Source organism: Natator depressus, chromosome 3, assembly GCF_965152275.1.
Source record: "Natator depressus isolate rNatDep1 chromosome 3, rNatDep2.hap1, whole genome shotgun sequence".
In the NCBI taxonomy this organism is placed as follows: Eukaryota; Metazoa; Chordata; order Testudines; family Cheloniidae; genus Natator; species Natator depressus.
Window position 1 is genome coordinate 40,416,284 of NC_134236.1, and position 23,185 is coordinate 40,439,468.

Here is a 23,185-nt window from a genome sequence, read left to right on the forward strand (position 1 = left end):
CCTACACAAATACGGAGTTTTCTCTCCCTCACACACTCTCTTTCGCTCACACACACCGCATGGATACAAAGACGCGAACTAGACTCAGGCATAGAAAGCACGTTCACCGGGCTTCAGCAGAGCAGTACTCTACCCATTGTAACAATTTTATTGTAAAGTTTCGCACGCCCTGAAGACGTTTACATGCACAATCTGGAATGTACACCCAAGAGAAAGGAAGGCTCGGGGGAATGGCTTCTGGAGGAAGGGCTCGGCTTAATTGCAGCCCCTGATGTTGATCTCGTTCCATTTCTTTCACCTCGGCCTCCCAGTCACTTTCACTTTGCAGCGGGACCACCCCCTCTACAGAACGCTCCCCGGAGCTTAATTACACTCGCTGCCACTACGTGTAGCTGTTGTCAGCGCCTGCCTAGGGGATGGCACCGTGTTCAGGGCTTGCCTGACACAAGTGTAGCAGGAAAAGGGGAGAGGGCGAGGGGACCGCTCTGGCTTTCCAGCTCCTAGCTTCACCTACCGATCGAGGCACACAGGGGCTGGGTGGCGTCCCCGCCCCTGCGTGGAGAATATGCGCCCCCCCCGCTCGATCCGACTGGCTAGGTGTCTGTTCGCTGCTGCGAGGGTGAGGTTTAGCCACGCAGTAAAAGCAAACAGAAAAGTTCAGCTGGATCATGTTTCAGCATCAGCCCCTGCCCCCCTTTTAGTGCGTTTTTTTGAGGCTGGGTGGGTGAGTATTCATTTGGCAGGAGTCAGACTTAGGGGGCAGGGTTTTGCTGGGTGTCTCAAGGGGGCAGTGGGAAAGCTCTCTGCCCCGCGGCACTCCCCGCCGTGGGGGGGGGCTGGACCGGCCCCGCTTGGGACAGCGTCCGCGCGGGATCGCGGCGCCTCGCTCCCTGGGCTGGCTGCGGGGGGGGGGGGGGGGGATTTCCAGTCACGGCTCCTAGCGCTGGAGAATTACCCTTTACAAGAATAACTGAGGGAGGCAGATGCCGGCTCCTTCCCAACGCTCCCGCGGCCACATAACCGCAGACTTCCCGACGGAGGTGCCGCGCAGCTCCGCCCCCTCCCCCCCCAGACGGACGGACGGACGGACAGAGGGACAGAAAGTTCCTGGCAACCACGCAGCTTCCCCCCGCGTGACAGCCAAGGCGCGCAGGCGGCGGCGCGGGGTCCGAGGGGGGCCGGCGGACTGGGCTCGCCGATGCCTAGTTCAGAGGCGCCTCCGCGCTTTCCCCGTTAAAGGCAGGGGCACAGCCCCACTCGGGACCGGCTCCTTACGTCGGCGCGAAGCTGAGGAGCGAGCGAGCCTGCACGGGGGGAGGAGGAGGAAGAGGAGGGGGGGGCTCGCCGGGTTGCCAAGCGGACTTTTGTTGCTTTCCTCCCACTTGCGAGTGACTCGATCCCATCTGCCGGAGCCGCCGCCTCGTGTATGTCCCGTAGCCTTTATAAGCGGCGGCGCCGGGACTGGCCGCCACGGGGTAGCTTGTGGACGCAGCCTGTGCACCGGGACGGGGCGGGGGGCAACAAGGAAACTCCGGCACCACGGGCTGCTCCTGCGTGGGGGGAGCGAGCGAGGGCGGGCCCGGGCCAGCGCGGGGGAAGGAGAGACAGGTAACGGCGGTGCCGGGCTGGCGGGGCAGCGCCGGGGCCAAGCGCTTCCCGCGAAGTTCAGACCCGGAGAGCCGGGCGCGCCAGGGATCAGCCGCGGGGCTGCTGCCGGCCGGCGGGGGGAGGGTTACGCGACAGAGGCAAGGCAGGTGCGAGGCAAGGAGGAAGCTGGCGCCTTCCCCTCTCCGGGTGCTTTAGGAGCCGGGAGGGGACTGAGCGCCGCTGGGCTCCCACGTGCCTTCCCTCCCTCCTTCCCTCTGCTGGGGCAGACTCGTGCACGGGTCCTTGCGGTGAGACTGCGCAGGAACTTCTCGACTTCCCTAGGGCAGGAGGGACGGACTGCGCTGGGTCCCCAGGCTCCGGCAGGGCAGCAGGCACAGCCCGCTCGTTTGCAAGCCCCTGGGGAGCAGGCTGCCTCTCTGGGCAATGGGTCCCCAGCGCCGTGTTGCTGCAGCCGCGTAGTGGGAAGCGGTGACTGGGGGGTTAAACCTCACTCACGCCAGCGCTTGGACTGGCTGGGCGATGAACGCTCGCCTGTGGCTGTAGCAGTCAGAGCGGGTGTTAAGGTGCAAGTTTTGGAAAAGTTTCCGCAGCGGGCTGTTCCCTGCTACCTCTCGCTGGGCGGACAGACGCCTCTGTTTACACAGGTTTCAGAGTAACAGCCGTGTTAGTCTGTATTCGCAAAAAGAAAAGGAGTACTTGTGGCACCTTAGAGACTAACCAATTTATTTGAGCATGAGCTTTCGGTGAGCTACAGCTCACTTCATCGGATGCATGGTTACACAATTGCCCGCTGCCGGGATTTACTCTGCTGTGTTTCAGCGCTCAGGGATTACCCTCTGCTGCCACGCTGGAGATAAGAAGTGGGGGTGGGATAGGAAGGGCCAGGGGAGTCCTAGGAGTGCGCTCCTCCATGCAGCAGCCTCGCTCTCTCCATCGGTGTAGGCTACAGTGACTTTTAAGAATGCCTTTCATCTGGATCTGTGCGAATCCCCCTTGCCTGGGCACCTCGGAGTCAGCACTGGCTGGACTGTTTAAAACGTGAAGGAAGCATGGGAGTACTTTGACTCCTGTAGCTTTCGGGCGGCTGAGCGGCTCTCTAGTCGGCACTGCAGGCGAGAATAAAGTTGCTGCTGGCAGGGCAAGTAAAAGGCAGATTGGGCCATCTCCTCAACTGGTGCAAATCCTCTTACTTCACTTGAGCCCCGCCAATTTGCACCAGTTGGGAATCTGGTCCATTTTAAAATCTAAGGAGGTGGTGGGAGGGAGGAAACAAGGCACCCTGATTACATAATGTGCAAAGTAGCCTCTTTGCTCTTCCCCTGTAGTATTTCTGATTTCACCCCCGTGACTCGCCCTTCCCCCACCCCCATTTTTCTCTTTCAGTGAAATAGGAGTCCCCCCAAAGTGGATCATTTCTTTTCCTCTGATCATTCACTCTCCAGTTCAGACTTGCAATGAGTGGACTGAGGTCTCCTGTGCTGCTGGTGCTGGTGCTCTTAATGTTGTCAGCAGGTTATTGCAAAGAGAGAACTGACTCCATAGACCTAAAAGACAGGCAAAGCCTCTTCAATCTCATCATGGAGATTATTCAGGAACTGAAAAGGTACCACATGGAAGAGGACAACGGGGTGCAATACTTCTCCAACCACGATTATACTTTAGACCGAAGAGAAGTAGCTGATTATGGAGAGTACCAGGACGAGCAGAGAGCTGGTAAGTCTGCTCCTTTCCTTTCCTGGCAACTTTGCTCCCCTTGAAGGGGAAATCAGGCATCACTGTACTAGTTCTTATAGGAGGTGCAAACCCCCTCAGGAGATCTGCAGACTTTCTTCAAAAATACAGAGGATTCCTACACAAGAAACTGGCTTTGAAAATCCCAGCGTAGAACTCCATTCTCACTTCAGTCTAATGTACTTCAGAAATGCATTAAGTTCAAAGCCAGACCTGCATGAGTTTTGGTTTTATACACTCTATATTTATAAAGAAGAACAGTGAGATGGACTGGGGTAAAAAAATCAGGGATGAAAAGTCCTGTTTATCCTAGGTCATCTAGTCCAAGGGCCTGGAGTCTTGTGGATTATACAGTTTTAAATGGCCCTGGATTTGACCATCTTGCCATCTCCCTGGGGAGACGATTCCACAACCTAATAGATCCCACACCTGGAACTTTTTCCTGCTAGGCAGCGTCATTCCCCTTTTTGCTAACCTTATTCATTCCTTTAGCTTTTTGGTACTTGCACCTTTCAAATATTTGTCAATTTCATCATTTGTCCCTCACCACCATAGATTTTAATTCTTTCCTTCTAAATCAGCCTAAAACCTCCTAAAACCCATGCAGATTTTAATTCTTTCCTCCTAAATCAGCCCCTACACCATTCTAATAATTTGAGTTGCTTTTCTTCAAGCTCTCTCCAGTCAGTGTTGTTTCTGGTAATAAGGTTTTTCAGAATTGTATGTAATATCCCAGATGCAGTCACATCAGACTGATGTAGAGAAGGGACAGTTATATGCCTGTTTCATGATATCCTGCTTCTATCCATGCAGCTCAAAATTGAATTGGCCTTTCTTGCTTCCCTATTGCATTGTAAATTCATGTCTAGTTTGTTGTTCACCATCTCTCCTAAACAGAATTACTGCCTCTCAATTTCCCTCTTCCCTTGAGTATCTAGGTTTGGGATTATTTTTCACTATTTACACTTTCCGAGATGGATCTCATTTTGTTATTTTCTACCCATCTCTTTTGATGTCTCTAGACCCCTTTGTATCTTTTCTTTGTACTCAAAGTGTTCACAGCTGCTCTTAATTTGGTGTCATGACTGTCATAAAAATGTGATTTTAGCCCCTAATCTAGATCATTAGTGAAGATATTAAATAAAACAACCTAACAGTTCCCCATAAACTCAGAACAATAAGAACTGGTTCCTTTTTCTTAACATATGGTACAAGCTTAATGGGCCAAGTAACCAGTGCACTCTTGCTACAGTTGCACAGAGTAGTTAAGCAAAGCCAGCTGTAAACCCAGTTTAACAAGGGGGTTAAAAGAGTTTATGGCTATCCTGCATAAGCAAATCAGTGCAAAGCATCTGCCATGTACTGATGAATATGGCTCAATGAGAAAATCACTTCAGAAACAGACTAGTTGGTACAAGTGTCATTGACTCCTGAAAGGGATGTTTTATTATTATTGTTATTATAATGGAATTTATTCCCAGAAAAGCTGCTGCCACTGAAAAGAAACTATTGCTTGGAGCCCTCCTTTATTTCAGTCTTAGCATCGCTTTCCCAGCGCGTCTGTCCCATGGGAAACTTCTGAGAGAAGCATGTAAGCTTTTAATGCTTGTCATGACACAATTAGGTCAAATATGATATGGTAAATTTTACTCAGACTGACTAAAGTTAGAAGTAAACGAAGAATGACTTTTGAGAAATTTCTAAGCTCACCAGTGAATCAGATCTGGGTGGAAATGTTCTCTGCTTTAAATGTGATAAGAGGTGCCTGGGGAATGAAAAGGCTGTGTAGGCATTTATGGTCAAATAAATAAAGTACAGTATCATATGCAATCAACACTAAGCTGTCAGCATAGAGTCAGTAACTGAAAGCAATCAAAGATAACTGTAAATCAACAAGACACAAACAAGGGTTGATGCTAACATGGATTTCAGTAAACCAGTTTCATTTTGGCATCTGCTGAACACAAAATCCAGAGAAGCAAACCACAAGAGTGGGGAAAAGCATTTTGTTTTTTATATTCCTTTCCTGTGAATTTTATTTAATGCTAGAGATAAAACAAGGACTGTTTCTAGATTTCCTGTAAATATAACAATTCAATCTCACGTTCACAATAGTTATTTCAGATAGTGCTTGTCAAAACTTGCCTGTGTGACAAAACCGTGCAGGTGCTCGTCGGAGAATGTTGCATAGACAGCCACAGAGCAGCCCAGAGACCATTCCCTGGTGTGTCTTTGAACCTTTACCCCTGGTAGAGTCTGCACAGTTTCTAAGCACCAGTGATCTTAAAGATCTTAAAGACCTAGATAAGGGGTAGCCAAAATGTGGCCCACAGAGCCCTACAATGACAGTGACTCATGCTTACTCTCATTTTTAATGTTATTGTGGTGGGGCTGCTGGACACTAACAGTCCCAGCATTGTAATGCTCCATAGTCCTTTTAGCCGTCTCTCTATATGAAAGATAAAGGTAGCTGCAACTTGTTCCACTTTATGGCTCTCAATCTCCTAGTAAACGATTATTTTGAGTCTCAGCTGAGCAAAATTTTGGCATCGCCTGTGGTTGCCCTACCATCCTGGACAAGTATATTTGCAGTGGAGTATAATTACTACTTTTTTTTCCCCCCAACAGAAATAGTTCCTCGAGATTTGAGGATGAAAGACAAGTTTTTAAAGCATTTAACAGGTAAATTTAGATTTTGCATTGTATCCATCATTTCATACACATACTACCTAAGCCCCACTTCCCTTCTGGTAGGCCTTTTGTGCTGTGTTGACTCATGAGTTGTTCTTTTTCTGTATTTCAGGTCCTCTCTATTTTAGTCCAAAATGCAGTAAACACTTTCATCGGCTTTATCACAATACAAGAGACTGCACCATCCCAGCTTGTAAGTGCCATAAACCAAAGCTAACTTTTTAAAAACAGAAAGCTATTAATTGGGGTGGCTACAGGAGATAATAGTGGCAATACTGTGCAACTATACACTGCCTTTCACTTAAAGGGTTCAGAGTGCTTTATAGATATTTATTGATCTTCACCTCCTGCCTGTGAGGTAAGTATTATCATTCTCAGTTTAGAGATGAGGAAATTGAGGCACAGAATTTCCAGTGGATATACTGTGTAAAATGATGGTTAAAACTGCTTTCTAGGATTCCAGGTTTATTGTCCCTTGATGTCTCCAAATCAAGTGCACTCAGTTTACCAGAAAAAAATTAATTGCTAGTGCTGCAAACTTAACCTGGGATCTGAACGCCAAGTGGGGCTATTTCCTTTTCATGCATCATCACTTGTAACACATACCCTACAGACAAATTATGGCATGTTACATTTTGGCAACTTCATGTTCTTCCAATTATGCCCTCAATGGCATCTTTGAAACCCTCTTGCCTTCCTCCAGTACATTTCCTCGTGCTTTGTGTGGTTTGGTAGTATCATAGATTTTAAAGGGCAGGCTTTATATATCAAGAACTACTGACACTTGAACTGTAACCCAGGCTGCTAGCTGTAGGACTGCAGGAGGTCTTTAACTGAGCACGTGAGCAATCTTTGAATAATTCCTTTTCCATCTGCACTGCACAGATTGTACTGTACACAAAACAGATCACTTGACTGAACTTTGTAGGTATGAAACATTTTCTACCGTGACTGCTTCAGTTTTACTCATTAGAACACCACCACTTGTTATCTGTGTAACAAGACTATGCAAAGATCTAAAGAATATATTGCAGGGAACTATCCTATACTGCCGGAGGAAACAAGATGTAACTAGTCTTTTCTTTTAATTCTATGAACTCAAAGATATTTAGACACCTAACTTCTATACATTTCAATAAGAGTTAGATACCTTTGAAGATCTGAGCCTCCAAGACTCTATTGCTCTGTTCCTCAATTGTTCGAGAAGGACAGTTAGTTGGAGGACTGCACTATTATTTATCTTAGTATTAGTTCACTGAGAGCTCCATTTCAATGATGGGACAGTGCCATTTCAAACACTTAATTTGCACAATCAAATGCCATGATTGCAGCTTCAGATCCAGTACTTGTGCACACCATAGCTAGTTAGATGTATAACTGGCCATATATTCATACACACAAGCTGTCTGCATGCACAATTTTGCTGTTTGTGCACAGAACCAAAGAATTTGCAAAGAAAATGCACAGCAATTAGGCATCTAATATTTGAACGGTAATTCTTAAGCATATGGGGCCAAGGTCTACCCTGTTATAACCTAAGTCTTTAAATTAAAGTACTTACTAAAGTTAATTATGATAATTTGCACAGCACCTCTATCAATTTTATTTTATTTTTTGAAACCAAAATCAGTGATTTTAGCAGTGTCATTAAGTTATTGTATTTATGATTTTTTTCATGGCAGACTATAAAAGATGTGCCAGGCTTCTTACTCGGTTGGCAGTAAGTCCAATGTGCATGGAAGGATAAGGTAAGCTTTTTGAGAGAGGTAATAACATTCTACTGCATAGCAATGCCGTTGATTTTGCATTGTGGACATAAAAAATTCATGAGTGTAAAAACAATCTTCCTTTGGCTAAGGTATTCCCTTTTCAGAGCATGTGACATAACTATCTTAATCTGGGAAAATACTGGCCATAAATAAAGGGTACCCCCTACTGGAAAGCATTATAAAGACCCACAGACATCAGCTGTGAATTATTGGTAGCAGTATGCAGTTAGCAGATAGTGACCTTGCTTTTATAGAACAAAACACAGCAGCCATAGCTGATTTTTTTCAAGTGGACTCAATGTACAATTGTGTGTATTGGCACTGGCTGCCCTTTCACATGCACAGCTTTAAATGTATTAGGTACATTTTAATATGGATTAATATATACATAACTATACATATGCAAGTTTTTAAACCATAGATGTCATTGGTATTTTTAGAATAATTCAGTTACCATGTACTTATAACATTAAAAAACCCCAATATGTATGTTACTCAGATTTCTTTGGATTTCCATTATGTTCAACTTCTACTCCAAGGGGTTATTTTTTCTTGATGCACATTCTTAACTCTTTTTAGAGAGAATGGGAATTTCAGTGCACAAAAGGAAGAATGTCCTCCCAAAATATCTATACCTCTAGGAGTTGACATCTTGTACACAAAGACTAGTCCATGTCCTGTCCCCCGTCAGCTGAGACAAAAATACAGTTGTATGTGATTTGAGAATTTTTAAATGAGGTTTTAATAAATTCTATATTTTAGTTTTCCCTGGATATTTATTAATATAATGTCACTAAATGAAGGTTGCAGGTCAGAATTAGGACTTCAAATTAAGCCCAAATCTTTCCTCATGTTTCTTGCCTCTCTCACTTTCTTCCCTATTTTTCTGTTCATACAAGAGATAGCTTTACAAGTAAACCAAACCAGCCACAAATCAGGTCTGTAGGTTCCTGAGGTCCTATAGCTGGAGAAGTGCCCCCTTTTCTGAAAGCTTCATTTACCCTTAGTAATGTAGTCACAGAGGCAACTCCATGATCCAGATCTTGCCTGGTTAAGGAAGAAATCACAGAACCTATTGCATATGGCACTTAGGCTCATGAGACTGATGTTGGGTATGTGAGGTAAATTCCTTGTTCTAGGTAAGGGAACTCTGCAGTTCTAAGGTAGTGAATTGTGCAATTCAGGGAGCTAGTTGGCACCTATCATCCATACTTTCTACTGCAAGACATAGATGGAACGGTACTGCAACAAATACCTGCCAGTAAGCATAGATGGGGGAGCACATCCTAAAATGCATTATTTCTTTTCCCCTTTCCCTGAAAGTCTCTCTGCATCAACACCTCCCATTGGCATTTTATGAGTTTTCAGGGTGAGAAGGGACAGCTTCTTTCAGGGGCACTTGTCCACTCTGAAACTTGGAGAGTTTCTATTAGAAAATCCATAATGCCAGGGGCTCATACTCTCCTAAGAATGGGACATAAGGCACAACCTCTGTTGGGTTGTCACTGATAGCAGCATAATTCTTGAGTGATTTGCTTTAGTGGGAAGGAGGACTGATTATAAATATTGAGGCACCTGTGATGACAGATTTCACTAGCAAACTTGGAAGATCTATAGAGGACCATTCTTCCCCATAGAGATAATACATTGAAACTGCCGCACAGTTCAACTTTTCCATGTAAGATACCTCCTCCTGTGGAAAAGCATGGTGGGGCTGTCATCATGTCCCATCAGCTCCCCAGAAGGAGCTCTGAGGAAGATCGTTCTCTTGCTCTTTTACACAAGCCCATCAAACCCATCTCTGTGCAGGTTGTGGATAATTTCTGCTGGAGCCAGCATTCTGGGTACTTTTAAGAGATATTCAAAATTTTGCAACATAATGCCAATTAAATACATATAGATACCAAACTGTAAAACCCATATCATATACTTAAGATAATTTAGCTAATAATAAAGCTCTAATAATCAGAATAAACAGCTGATATACAAGATAATAGAATGTAAACACATCTTGCTTTTGCTGTCATCTTGGTAGCTACTAGTAAATCAAGAGAGTTAAGACAAACATTGAACATCAGGAACAAAGTTTTGCTTTGTTCTACCACTCTAAAGCAGTTACTTATGTGGAATTATTCCAGATTTACATGGGTCTAAAAGAGAGTGGAATTTGGCTCTAAATTCATAGTAGTTATAATGATGATAGATCTTTGGAATATTTTGCGACATTATGAGACATGTTTCATGTATACTTTCACTTTCCCTCACAATTTATACTCCAAATTCCCTTCCCCCCCCCATTTCATACTGCATCCTAAATTTAAGACAAAATTCATGGATGTATTCTTAATAAAAGTGCACAGCGATACATGGCTGCCTTTCCTCATTCGTTATTGCCATGCTAGCTTAAGTAGTGGTGTATAGGCAGTGATCACATATTTGGAAACGAATGAACCATACACTTGGAGGGCCCATTCTAGCAAAGCACTTAAGCATGTGCTTAACTTTCAACTCATGCTCAATGCTTTCCTGAATTAGGGCCTGAGGATAAGAGGACAAATTATGAAAATTCAGGAGAACTTTGAGATCTACAATATATTTTTCTTCAATTTTAAAAGAGGCTCTGTTGTTCTCAGTGGTGGGGAGTGGTTGCCTGCCTGCACTCACATCCCGCTATGGATAATGAATACACCTTTTTATTCCACAAGTTTAATATGACTGCACTGTAAATTCTTAGTTATCTTTAAATCATGCTTTTGGGCACCTCTACCTAGTGGGAGATAGAAACAAACTCTTCATGGGGGCTGGCTGTTCCATAAGTGCAGGGCTTCTTGCATATTCCTCTGAAGAATCTGGTACTGGCACCTGTCAGAGACAGGACACTGATAGAAGAACCACTGGTCTGATTCAGCATGAAAATACCCATGGTCCAAACTAATTAAATGACATTTTCAATTTCCATGTCTGGAGTATTTTGTTTATACAAGTCAAAACAGTAAGAGCTAGGGATTACTATATTACCTGGTGCTTTTTATTAGTAGATGTCACAGTGCTTTACAAAGAAAAGTCAAGTTTCATTATCCCTATTTTTGGTACTTTCTGTCTTGCTCAGTAGTTCCCACTTTTATTTCACTCATCCCTTCCTGGCAGCAGGCTTTGGATGTATTAATGCTAGTGACTGTTTGGAAAGCTGGCAGGTAGCTCTTGCTTATTTGCTTTGGAGATGCATGGACATAGGTCCATGTTTTGAGATTATTTTGGAAAAAGGTTAGATTTGTTTTGGATTTCTACTCACAACATGTTCGGGATTATCACAACTTCAAGGTAGGCAGGAGGCTTCAGATTCCAGGAGGGAGATAAAATCAGTAGACACAAAGACAGCATTTAAACAATTGTTTCAGTGACAATACTTAACATTATGTACAATTTCTGCATAATACAGTCTTGAACAAAGGTGGATATTCACTAGCAAACCCAGCACAAGTTAGGCTGTGTGCTCTCAGGTTCAACAAAAGATTCTTAACATCCCTCTCTGCAATCAGGTTCATAGAACGACAAAAATCAATCTCGAGCAGTAGGAGTTCATTTACAGGTGCCAAAAAGGCTTAACCACATCCTCAATGAGAACATAGTCTCCTTTGTTCTTTGCTCAGCTGTTTATCTTAGACACTTGCACCACTGGCTGTCTATCCTTCCTTGTGAATTTTGGAGACTGTTAAGATTTTCAGAAGTGACTAGTGATTTTGGGTGCCCAAACTGAGACACCTTAAAAGGGTCCAATTATCAGAAAGTGTACGTCATCCATCCTCTGAAAATCAGGTCCCTTTAAGGTGTCAGGTGAAGAATCTTAAAATTGTGGCACCCCAAACACTTTTGAAAATCTTGGCTGGTGTCTGATTGCTATTCATTATGAAGCAGAATAGCCTGACATTAAGTGTTATCTTTAGGCTTAATTTTTGGCTGGATTTCTAGCTCTTCAGTATGCACCACTCCTTTGTGCCTGTGAGTTTCCCATCCAGCTCCACAACTTGCATGTGGCTTGATAGGTGCACATGCAATCAGGGATTTCCCCACACGCAACTATGATCTTACTTTTGGGGTGAAAAATACGATTCCCTGGGTAGAGCCACAATGTCAGAGACAGGGGCCTGTTAAATATTTTGTATACGGCTTGCTTTTTCTACTTGACTATAGTAAAACCATAACATGCATATCATATTAGCCATCTCCCTTTTAGAGCATAATTAATTTTCTTAACATCTACTGAACTTCACAATGCAATGAGCCCTGAATATTACACCCTTCTGTTTTTTTTATTTTAACTGCTTAGCTATTATAACTATTATCTTCATAAACAAAGATAATTAACAAGTATTTACTACAAAAATGGAGAATAAGGTTATAGTAATACTTTATCTAAAACTTTTTTTTTTTCTCCATCGAGCCATTTGATAGGACTAAAGATTTTTTTAAATGGCAGCTGTAAAGAAATAAAAATGCTTGAAATGTACAACATAGCAAGAGAATGCAATTGATACATCTTTAAATTAGAAAAATCAAAAGTCCCAACTATTAGTGAATCTAGGAGTAGTTAACTAAGGCGAAAAAAATAACTTTAATACCATGTAACAAGAAAGCATCATGATCAGCCAGTGAAATATTTTTTCTAGTGAGGTACAGTAACTATAGTTTTCAAAGAAAAATAAGATCATTTTAAAGCAAGGGAAACACTACTTCCTGCTTAAAGATGCAGGCTCAATAGGGCAAGAATAGACCTTAAATCATATGGTATATAAACATCATAGGATGGTATATAGTATTCTTCTTAGCAGCATCTTAAAACTGGATGATGATAGTATTCTTTTGATGCACAGCTCACGGAGTGTAAGATAACTTTTAATAACAATTTTTATCTAATGTGTTAACATTTGGTTATCTTCATGAAAGTTATCAATTCAGAGCTGTTAGAAATGCAACATAATACTTGAGATTTTTAAATGTACAAATTGGAAAACTGAAATACGGGTGTGTAGTGTTTTTTAGTCATTATTTCACAATTTCTAAATCAGAGCAGTACTGGGGTTCTTACAAAAATGTACTGGAAATTACTTTCAGCTGATGAGCACAGGACCCCCCCCCCCCCCCATATAGCCTCTTATTCAAAGCCTCAAACAGAACAGAGTTAAATGTCAGTCATCTCTACTCACACAAGCCCTGTTTTGCATAAACTTCAGCGTAAGTTTGTTTCACAGCCATGGGCCCTCTGCCAAGATACCTATGACACCTATTTCTGCAAGGTGTACCCTGATCTGTCAAATACAGTATCATGGACATAAGCCACCAAAACGGGCTGTTTGGAAACAACTGCTGAGGTAACATGCCCCAGATGATTTAGACTTTGTAGGTGAGGACCAGATCTTTGAACTGGACACTCAACTAGCTAGGCATTACTTGGTTAATACCATGTATAACATTACAGCTTTGTTACCTCCAAGGTGTGAACCACTGTAGTTAGAGCCTCATCCTACAGAAAAGTAGTTTCCTAGGCACTCACAGGTGGAAAATAAGGATTTCTGACCAATGTTGCAATCTGGAATCCTACAGTGGCATAGGATTCTACAGACTGTGTGCCGCAGCTGTCAGGCTGATTAGACTGGGGCCTTCTAATGTCCTACAATTCTATTTTACCTGTCAGCTCATCACTGAACCAGGTTCTGTGTAGTCGGTCATGCTGGATGGATAACAGGATACTATAGCAGCATAACTTTAAATTTCTTGATTTTTGTGCTGCTTAAATCTTAACCATCATGCTGAATATAGTTTCTTGTAATATAAAAGGAAATAAAGGATGAAATGAAAGTGGCAGTGCCAGCATGCCTATTTGATTTTGCAGTCAAATGGCATTCAGGGTCTCCAGCAGAATGACAGACTGAGCCCTGGTCTACATTACAAACTTATGTCGGTATAACTATGTCACTCAGCGGTGTAGAAAGCGCTATGTCAATGGGAGGGCTTCTCCAGTCAACATAGCTACTGCCTCTCAAAGAGGTGGAGTACTTAAGCCAATGGGAGAAAAAGTAAAAAGCATGTTCAGTAAGCACTGTCAGTGTACAGAAGTCCTAAGTGTTCTCTCAGCCGAGTCCTAGTCTACAGCAAAGTTGAGGTATTTAGTTGCTTGCAGCAGTCTAGTTCAAAATTTCAAAGATGTGGGGAATTTTGCAGCATTAGGATATCAGAGGAAGGTAACTACTAGCCAATTTTTGGCCCCTTAAGTGGGTTTCTGAAAAGGTAGGGGAAACAGGAATGAAGGTGTGATGTGCCTCAGCACAGAGCATCTGAAATCCTCAAAGTCTAATAAGATATCCAGACACACACACATGTAAGTCTGAAAATCCCACTCTACACCTATCAGTTTCAAGGAAGCTGCACCTATTTTCCCCCTCTGTGGTCCATTAAGGACACCCACTTAAAGGTTTCCAGCTCCTAGCAGTCACGTCTCTTGGGCAGAGAGCCGCGTCTCATTCTTTCCTGATCAGGGGTTCTTTAAAGCTGCAGTTCCCTGCCTACACTATGATATCCACAGGAAGCCAGACTGCTTAAAAGGCTAGCATCTGTGCTTTGCTTTGTCTCCGGAAGCTATGCCCAGTGCATTGCCCGCAATTATAAATTACCACACAGCTCTTTCTAAGCAAGCACACTTAAGGTGAAAGCATTACAGAGAAAGTATTACCAAAAAATAAAAATAACCTACATGCATGCTAAAAAGTTTACCAGAGGTCACCCCCATTCCAACCTCAGGCTCTGGTAGATATGAATCCTTCAAAAACCCACCACAACTGGGTTCTCCCTGTTGTTACAAGTTCGTAACTGTCTCAGATTCCAAACCTGAACCCAGGGTGGGCAGTTCAGTTGTTTCTTTATACTGTTAAGACCTTTGATCTCCAGTCTCCAGAAACAAGTAATTAGCAGACAGTGACCTCAGGGTGTAACTTCAAAAAAGGATAGCTTATTGCATAACCAGATGTAAGGAATTTGCATTAACCTCGCTTTCGGTATTCTCCAGGAAATCCACTTTACATTTATCCCATAGTTCATTCTTGTCTGGCACATTTTCAGTATAGTTCTTTGAAATCCCAGGCCTCATATCACACTTTCCCTCCTAGAGAGATTCCATGCAATCCCAGTCCACAATAATACATTTGCATTTAATATAATGGACTCCAACATACCTAAACTTAATTCAGTAAGGTCTCCAACTGATATGGCATATCTATCACAATGCACACTTAAATTAGTAAGTGTGTGCTATACACTATTTCCTATTTTTCAAACTTAGCAAAGCACAAATTCCTGATTAGCAATTTATATGCCAAGTTAAACATTTTAAATTCCCCTGTCTGAGTTCTCAATGCAAAACGCCTCAATTTTATTAAACAAAGTTTTTTCATGCTTAGAAAAAAAAAAATTTAACCTCACCAAAAAAAAAAAAAAAAAATCACTTTGGGGTTTAGAAGCAGCATGCATTTTCAGCTAATTTTTTCCTAGTGATTATGAGCCACTGAAAATAACTTAGAATGAAAAAGCCACATTCAATTAGAAGGGCCTGTCTACACACACAGTGAAACCAAAATAACTAAATTGGGTTTTATTAATTATTTGTATTGTGGTAGCACCTAAAAATCCCAGTAAAGGACCAGAACTCCACTGTGTACAAATGCAGAACATGAAAGCCATTGCTGCAAAAAGTTTACAATCCTGCTATTTTGATGCAAAGTTAATTTTTTACTGACTTGAGTTTAACATCAAAATAGGATACTCAACTGAAAATAAGAGTGTCAACAGAGACTTGTACCAATATAATGAAAATATGTGAATTAAAAGTAATTTAATTATTTTGGTCCTGGTTTGTGTGTAGACAAGCTTTAAAATATTAGACCCTTAAAATTAGACATAAAAATAACTTGTGAACATGGAAAAATAAAATACACCAGTTAACCAGTTTGTGGGGGAGGGATAGCTCAGTGGTTTGAGCTTTGGCCTGCTAAACCTAGGGTTGTGAGTTCAATCCTTGAGGGGGCCATTTAGGGATATGGGGCAAAAATTGGGGATGGGTCCTGCTTTGAGCAGGGAGTTGAACTAGATGACCTCCTGAGGTCCCTTCCAACCCTGATATTCTATGAACCTCTCATTTTGTAATAAATTAAAATGCATACTGTTGCTTTGCCTGCAAAGCTGCATCATGGAGATAATACTGAACTTCACAGTAGTTACAATGCTATGCATAATTATAACTTTAAGTCTGATGGTAAATAAATATCACTCAGAGATAAATGTGTTTTGATAAGCTTCCATATCTCAACTACTTTTGACTTAACATTTCTAGCCCATTAGGTAATATCTACATTATTCAGCTACCAGGATTCAATATGATTCAATACTAGTCATTACTTCTCAGCAGATGTTCAGAGAAGGGTTAATACTAACATTCTATAATTTGCTCGGGGGAGGGGGGGTGGTAGATTTCCAGCAAATAAAAGGCCCACTGTTACAATTCCTACTTGAGTTGTCCCACTGTAGTCAGACTATACTAGGTCTCAAAACAATACTAAATTTTTTGCTGTCATATCTCCAGATCTTTTCTTTGAACTGAGTGAAAAAACTCCTAATCATAAGAACATAAGAGCTGCCACACTAACTCAGTGATCTATCTTGACCAGTATCCTATCTCTGACAGTGGCCCATATTAGAGCTTCAGGGGGAGTGTAACAGAACAGGGCAATTATGGAGTGATCCACCCCTGTATTCCACTCCTGGCTTTTGGTAGTCAGAGTTTTTGGGTCACTCTGAACATGGGGTTGTCTCCTCGTATGGAAGCTGTTCCATACCCGTGATCATCTCTGTTGCCCTTCTCTGTCTCTTTTCCAATTCGAATATACCTTTTTTGAAACAGGATGACCAGAAATGCACTCATTATTCAAGCTGTGGGCATACAATGGATTTATATAGTGGCATTAGGATATTTTCTGTCTTATTTTCTATGCCTTTCCCAATAGTTCCTAACATTTTTCACTGCTGTTGAGCATTGAGCAGAAGTTTTCAGAGAACTATCCAAAATCTCTTTCTTGGCTGGAAATAGCTAATTTAGAACTCATTACTATATATGTACAGTTGGGATTATTTTTTTCAATATGCACTACTTTGCATTTATCAACACTGAATTTGATATTTTGTTGCCCAGTCACCCAATTTTGTGAGATCCCTCTAATTTCTCGCAGTCTGCTTTGGACTTAACTACCTTGAATAATTTTGTATAGTCTGCAAACTTTGCTATTTCACTGTTCATCCCCTTTCCAGATCATTAATCAATATGATAAACAGCACAGGTCACACTACAGAACTCTGGGGGACCCTACTGTTCACCTCTCTTTTGTGAAAACTGACCATTCATTTATTTCTACCCTTTCTTTTGTATGTCAACCAGTTACTGATCCATGTGAGAAACTTCCCTCTTATCCCATGGCTACTTTAATTTCTTTAAAAGCCTGAAATATCTTGTCGAAGGCTTTCTGAAAATCCAAGCACACTATATAAACTAGATCATGCTTATCCACATGCTTGTCGATTCCCTCAAATAATTCTAATAGATTGGTGTGGCATGACTTCCCTTTACAAAAGTTGTGATAACTCTTCCACAAAATATCATGTTCATCTGTGTCTCTGATAATTCTGTTCTTTATTATAGTTTCTACTAGTTTGCCTGATACACAGGTTAGGCTTACTGGTTTGTAATTTCCATAATCTCCACTGATGCCCAGCATTACATTAGCCACCGGGCACAGAGGTGGATATCAGTAAGCTTGTTCCTAGTTCTGCAATTTCATATTTGAGTTCCTTCAGAACTCTTGGGTGAATACCATTTGGTCCTGGTGACTTATAGTTTAGTCGATCAATGTGTTCTAAAACCTTTCCTACTAACACAATTTGGGACGGTACTTCAGATTTGCTACCCACACCAGAGCTATTCTTTTTGGGCGTCTCCCCCCACATCTGCTGCAGTGAAGACCGATGTAAAGAGTTAATTTAGCTTTTCTGCAGTGGCCGTGTATTGAATGCTCCCTTTAACATCTCTGTCGATTAGTGGTCCTACTGCCTGCTTGGCAGGCTTCCTGCTTCTGCTGTACTTAAATAATTTTACTGTTAGTTTTTGCCTCAATGGGAGTATGCCTGGGCTCCTCAATCCTGATCCTGCCATTGGATATGTGTGCAGACCTTATGCCAATACTAAATTGTTAGTGAGATTTTAAGACTACAAAAATGACAGAACGTTAATAGCATTGTTGATATGTACTCAGATTTTGATTTCACTACTGCATTTAGAAATTGATTTATTCTGAAAAACTAAGCTTAAAGTATTAAATATTTAAAACAGTGGAATTTTGTAGCTTTCAAAATCTGTTTTCCAGGCATAGAGCATCAAAGAGATAGGAATAGCACAAAGAAGGACGCTTTTCCAAAACACTAATCTGTAAGGTTTCGTTAGTGAGTAGTGCAATATGAACAGAACAAGAAATGTACTACCAGATTTTCCAGAGACAGTTGTTGCAAAAATCTTTATTTACTAACTCTATTCAATCTGCCAGATGCATTTTAAACAGCTGAATTAAAATATAAAAATGATAAAAGGCAACTATTCTTTTTTTTTCCTTCTCTTTTTTTTTTTTTTAAACACAACAGATATCACCATACAGAAAAGACACACCAAGAACCAGGAGAAGTGCCTTGGAAACCAACAGGGAAATAGAACTTAATACCTTTATAACATATTCCATTGTGAACAATAGGGTTTATTTTTGCAAATTGACAGACTATTTCCCATAATTCTTAACGTGTTTTGTATGTTTTCAACAGTTTGCAGATCTACATTCTTTACAGTAGTATAACTGCCAGTAGTACTTACTGCTCCATACTTAAAAGTACACTCCACATTTGATGTGTAGTGCTGCCAAAAATTACATGAACATGTACCCTTCAGCCAGAAATTAATGTTCTGTTGCTGAATTCTGAGACTTGGAGGGATGTTTGTTTATATACCCAGAACTCTTAATGAATCTACTCCACAGCAGTGGTTTTCACTTGATATTCTTCATGCTTATGCAATTAAAAGAGATTTTGGATAAAACAAACATGTTGGAGGGTCACATTGTACCCTTGGAGTACAAGTTACAAATTGCATGACAAATACAAAACACAATTCCAAGTGAACATGTTTTCTCGAGACAGAGGAGTGTGGATTTTGCATACACACACAAACAATATGCCATTAGTTTTCTGTTCAATAAATGTGTAAACATTCCAGCTAACGTGCAATATGTAAATACTGTAAATAACAAACATAAGTAATAAAGTGTTTGATATATTACATGATCTTCAATGTGTATTCTTTAAATGTCCCTTTAGAACAATGGTTTTCACAAATGAATGGATTTCATGTGGTTACTCATGATGTTTTAGAGCAAAATAATCTGTAAATTATATTAAAATCCAATACAAAATTATATCAAGAGCGTAACCTGTGAAAAGGTTAAACGAAGACTGCATCAGGAGGTCTCACTATGAATTTCACTTTTCTTTAAAATCACCTACCCAACACATCTGGTGCATGTGTCATTTTATTTATGACCAAAAAACCCAAACCAAAAACCACGCACTATGGAGCATTTCTAATAAATGCGCTCCAGACACACAAGTTTTGACACTTAAGCTTTCTTTCAAATAACCATCTATTTTACACAAGTCCTTTAAATCATATTAGACTGTATGGTATAAAACCTTTGAGCATGATACAAGTAACTGGGGCTAAGATTTTCATAGTTTCATAGAGTTTAAGGCCAGAAAGGACCTTTAGATCATCTTGTCTGACCTCCTGCATACCTCACACTATTAAATTCCATCCAAATACCCTATGTTGAGCCCAACAAAGTCAATTAAACCAAAGTATTTTAGTCCTCAGGAGACTAAACTAATGTGTGCCACAGGCAGTGAATAGGAGATACCAAGGTGCCACCAATGCCATGCCAGAAAACTGATTAGGAGAGATATGCTCAGATGACCCTAGAAGGTAAACCATACCCCAGGCTGCAAAGGATGACAAAAAGTATTCAAGGTTCCTGCCGAACTGACTTTGGGGAAATTCTTGTGATCAGTTACACCCTAAGCAGCTGAGGAAGACACACTAGCCAGTCATCTAAGACAGAAAATTGTGTGTACCAAATCAGAGTGCATGTCCACCCTAACTAGGAACCTGCATCTAGCTGTGGCAGATCTGATGCATCAGGGGAAGATGACCCCTTTACCCATGATAACTGATTTGGGGGGGAAATTCCTTCCTGACCCCCTGCAGGTGACAAATTGAAGCCCTGCTGCATGAGATTAGATTATAATCATTTTCAAATACAGAGCAATAGTGTTATGAGCAAACTGAAGACAATGTAAGCAAGCCTGTTCTGCCCAAGGCCTATGAAGGAAGGAGATTAACAACAGGGAGATTCATAGATTCACAGATTCCAAGGCCAGATGGCATCACCATGACTAGCTAGCCTGACATCCTGAACCTGAATTCTCCCAGAAACTGACTTCAAACATACCTTTCAGAAAAATATCTTTCTTCAAGGCTCCAAACAACAGTGAATCCACCACCTCCACTGACACTTCCCACTTAAATTTATGTTCCCAGTCAGTTATGCTTAAACTTTTGAAAACTGGCCGTTTGAAGATCCAAATATGCGCGTTATTGGTTGGTGCCCCCACAAAGCACATATAACCACATCATGACCACTGACACCATGATAAGTGCTAATTTTTAGGCCAGCAAAAAGTATGTATGCTGGCTAGCATATTATGTCATATTAATAAAGTGTTATCCACACCACATGAATACGTATTAGTATGTATTAAGCACAAATATTGTAACAGTAATATAGCATAAACTGGCCTATACCATAATCCTGTTCACTTATGCTAGGTATCTCATAACTCTTTGCAGTTGCTGAAGTAAGCATTTGGTATAAGCAGACAGGAAACTTGTCAAAAAATCAAGATACATTCATTTTATGTTTTAATACAAACTAGGGAAGTACCTTCATGGACCAGTACCCGGAATGCTAATCCAAAATAAAGATAGGAAGGAACAGAACAATAAGTTAAGGAATTGGGACAAAATGATGGGTTGGATTTTAGCGATGTGTAAAGAGATGTGTAAATTGTCAAATCATATAAATAATACCATCTAAAATGTATAACTTTGGGAGCACATCTTAAGCTAAAGGTCAATGTAACATCTCTGCACAAGAGGGCTTCCCAGACACTGGCATCATATAGAACCTTTTTCCTGTAGTATGTTGTTATTGGTTTATAGCAACAAACCTGACTGACATTGGTTATTTGGTCTCTTAAGTATATTTTATAACAAACCAAAGTGTGGTCAAGCAATTGACTATGCAATTTACCAACAACTGGTAATTAACTCTTTGTCCATCAGAATGAGATCTAATATTGAGTTATCCTTTGCTGGGTGCAGGACTTTGTGTTAAAGAATCTTCATCTATCATTTCTGGGAATTCCAAGGAAGTTTTGTTGTTGGCCACGTAAGATGCCAAGCAAATATTCCCCAGTATTCTTAAGTAAAAGAATTAAAGGTGTCCATATCCCATCAAAACTCCAATTGGATTTGAGCACCTAACCTCCTCAGGCTTCTTTTAGTAAGAGAAATCCATATTATGTGATTTATATCAGTGTCTCCCAACCTTTCCAGGCTACTGTACCCCTTTCAGGAGTCTGATTTGTCTTGCGTACCCCAAGTTTCACCTCGCTTAAAAATTACTTGCTTACCAAATCAGAGATAAAAATACAAAAGTGTCACAGCAGACTATTACTGAAAAATTGCTTACCTTCTAATTTTTACCATATAATTATAAAATAAATCAATTGGAATATAAATATTGTACTTACATTTCAGTGTATAGTATATAAAGCAGTATAAGTAAGTCATTGTCCGTATGAAATTTTAGTTTGTACTGACTTTGCTAGTGCTTTTTATGTAGCCACTAGGCAAATATCTAGATGAGTTGATGAACCCCCAGGGGTACACATACCTCTGGTTGATAACCATTGATTTATGTGACCTCATGAGGCATTAACATGTCAACTGTCATCAACAGTTCTTACTACATTTGTAACAAAAAGTTCAGCTGGGAGAATAATGGGCTCCTATACAACACATTTAGGGCCAGATCCACGAAGGGACGCAAGTCTCAGTTTTAGGAGCTACTACGATCCACAAAAACTCTGCTTGGCTTCTGCCTAACCCTGTAGGTATGAAAACTTGCTCAGAACTAAAGTTTTGCTGTAAAAGTTTTCTAGGCGCCTAAATTTCTGCTTCTGGGCATGCTGCTTCACTTTAGGCCTCCAAACACCTGTCTCATTGCTATGCCCCAAAATAATCCACAAACCTGGGGAGCATCTATCTTGCCTGCAGTGCCTGACCCAGTAGGCAACCTCAGAGGCTGCTTAACGCCACACAAAATGGGGCAGGGGAGAGGACCTTCCTTATAACCTTTAGCCCAGTGGTTACATACTCACTCAGAATGCGAGAGACCCCTGTTCAATTCTTCAATTATTTTCCCTGATTAGAAGTGATGTGAACAGGGGTTCCCTACCAGTATGATGAGTGCCCTAGCCACTGGAAGTGATACTCTTGTGTGGGTCTCATTCTCTCTCGCTGAAGCTGTTCCACTTTAATTAATTAAAATATTAATTGGGCTAGAGCGAATCACTCTATAGTGCAGTGGTTAGGGCACTCAGAGAGGCTGCCTGACTAGATCTAAATATATCTTTTCATCTACTTAAGGTGAGCAGCTGCAGATAGAAAAAAAAAAAAAGAGGTAGAGGAAATTCTGTATTTGTCCATTTGGCACAACATTTTCCTAAAAGTTGAGAAAATTTAGACCTGTAACCAGTCATCTTTATGGATAATTATTAGTGCATCTTCTTCTTGTCAGTTGCTCATCTTGCACATGTATGTTTGTATAATGCCATTGTGCAACTGTCCTCCCATGAAGGCTAGCCATTTACTATTCTTTCATCTTCTGCAAACAAGTCTTCTTTTTAAATGCAATGTTACTTTCATGGGGTCCAGTTTATCCAAGCTTTTAAGCACATTGAGCACTTTTCCTGAAAAGGGATGCACTCTTGAATTGGGGCCATGATATTTTGTCCTGCCCCTTCCAATTTTATACATAGTTAAAGGTAGAGTCCCATTTACAACAATGGGAAACTGACCAGACCTGAAAGGAAAAGATGTTGAAAATTTAATACAAAATGAAAACTTCTGA

At 41.2% G+C, this 23,185-nt stretch overlaps 1 protein-coding gene across 1 annotated transcript; it reads left to right on the forward strand.

Moving 5' to 3' along the window:
* The first annotated feature begins 1,313 nt into the window (after window positions 1–1,313).
* Window positions 1,314–19,185, forward strand: ALKAL2 (ALK and LTK ligand 2). The gene is made up of 6 exons (XM_074947750.1): window positions 1,314–1,424; window positions 2,992–3,321; window positions 5,968–6,021; window positions 6,143–6,223; window positions 7,713–7,778; window positions 18,531–19,185. The coding sequence occupies exons 2-5, from the start codon at window positions 3,063–3,065 to the stop codon at window positions 7,775–7,777; spliced, it is 459 nt and encodes a 152-aa protein (XP_074803851.1). The 5' UTR covers window positions 1,314–1,424; window positions 2,992–3,062; the 3' UTR covers window position 7,778; window positions 18,531–19,185.
* Window positions 19,186–23,185: the final 4,000 nt, after the last annotated feature.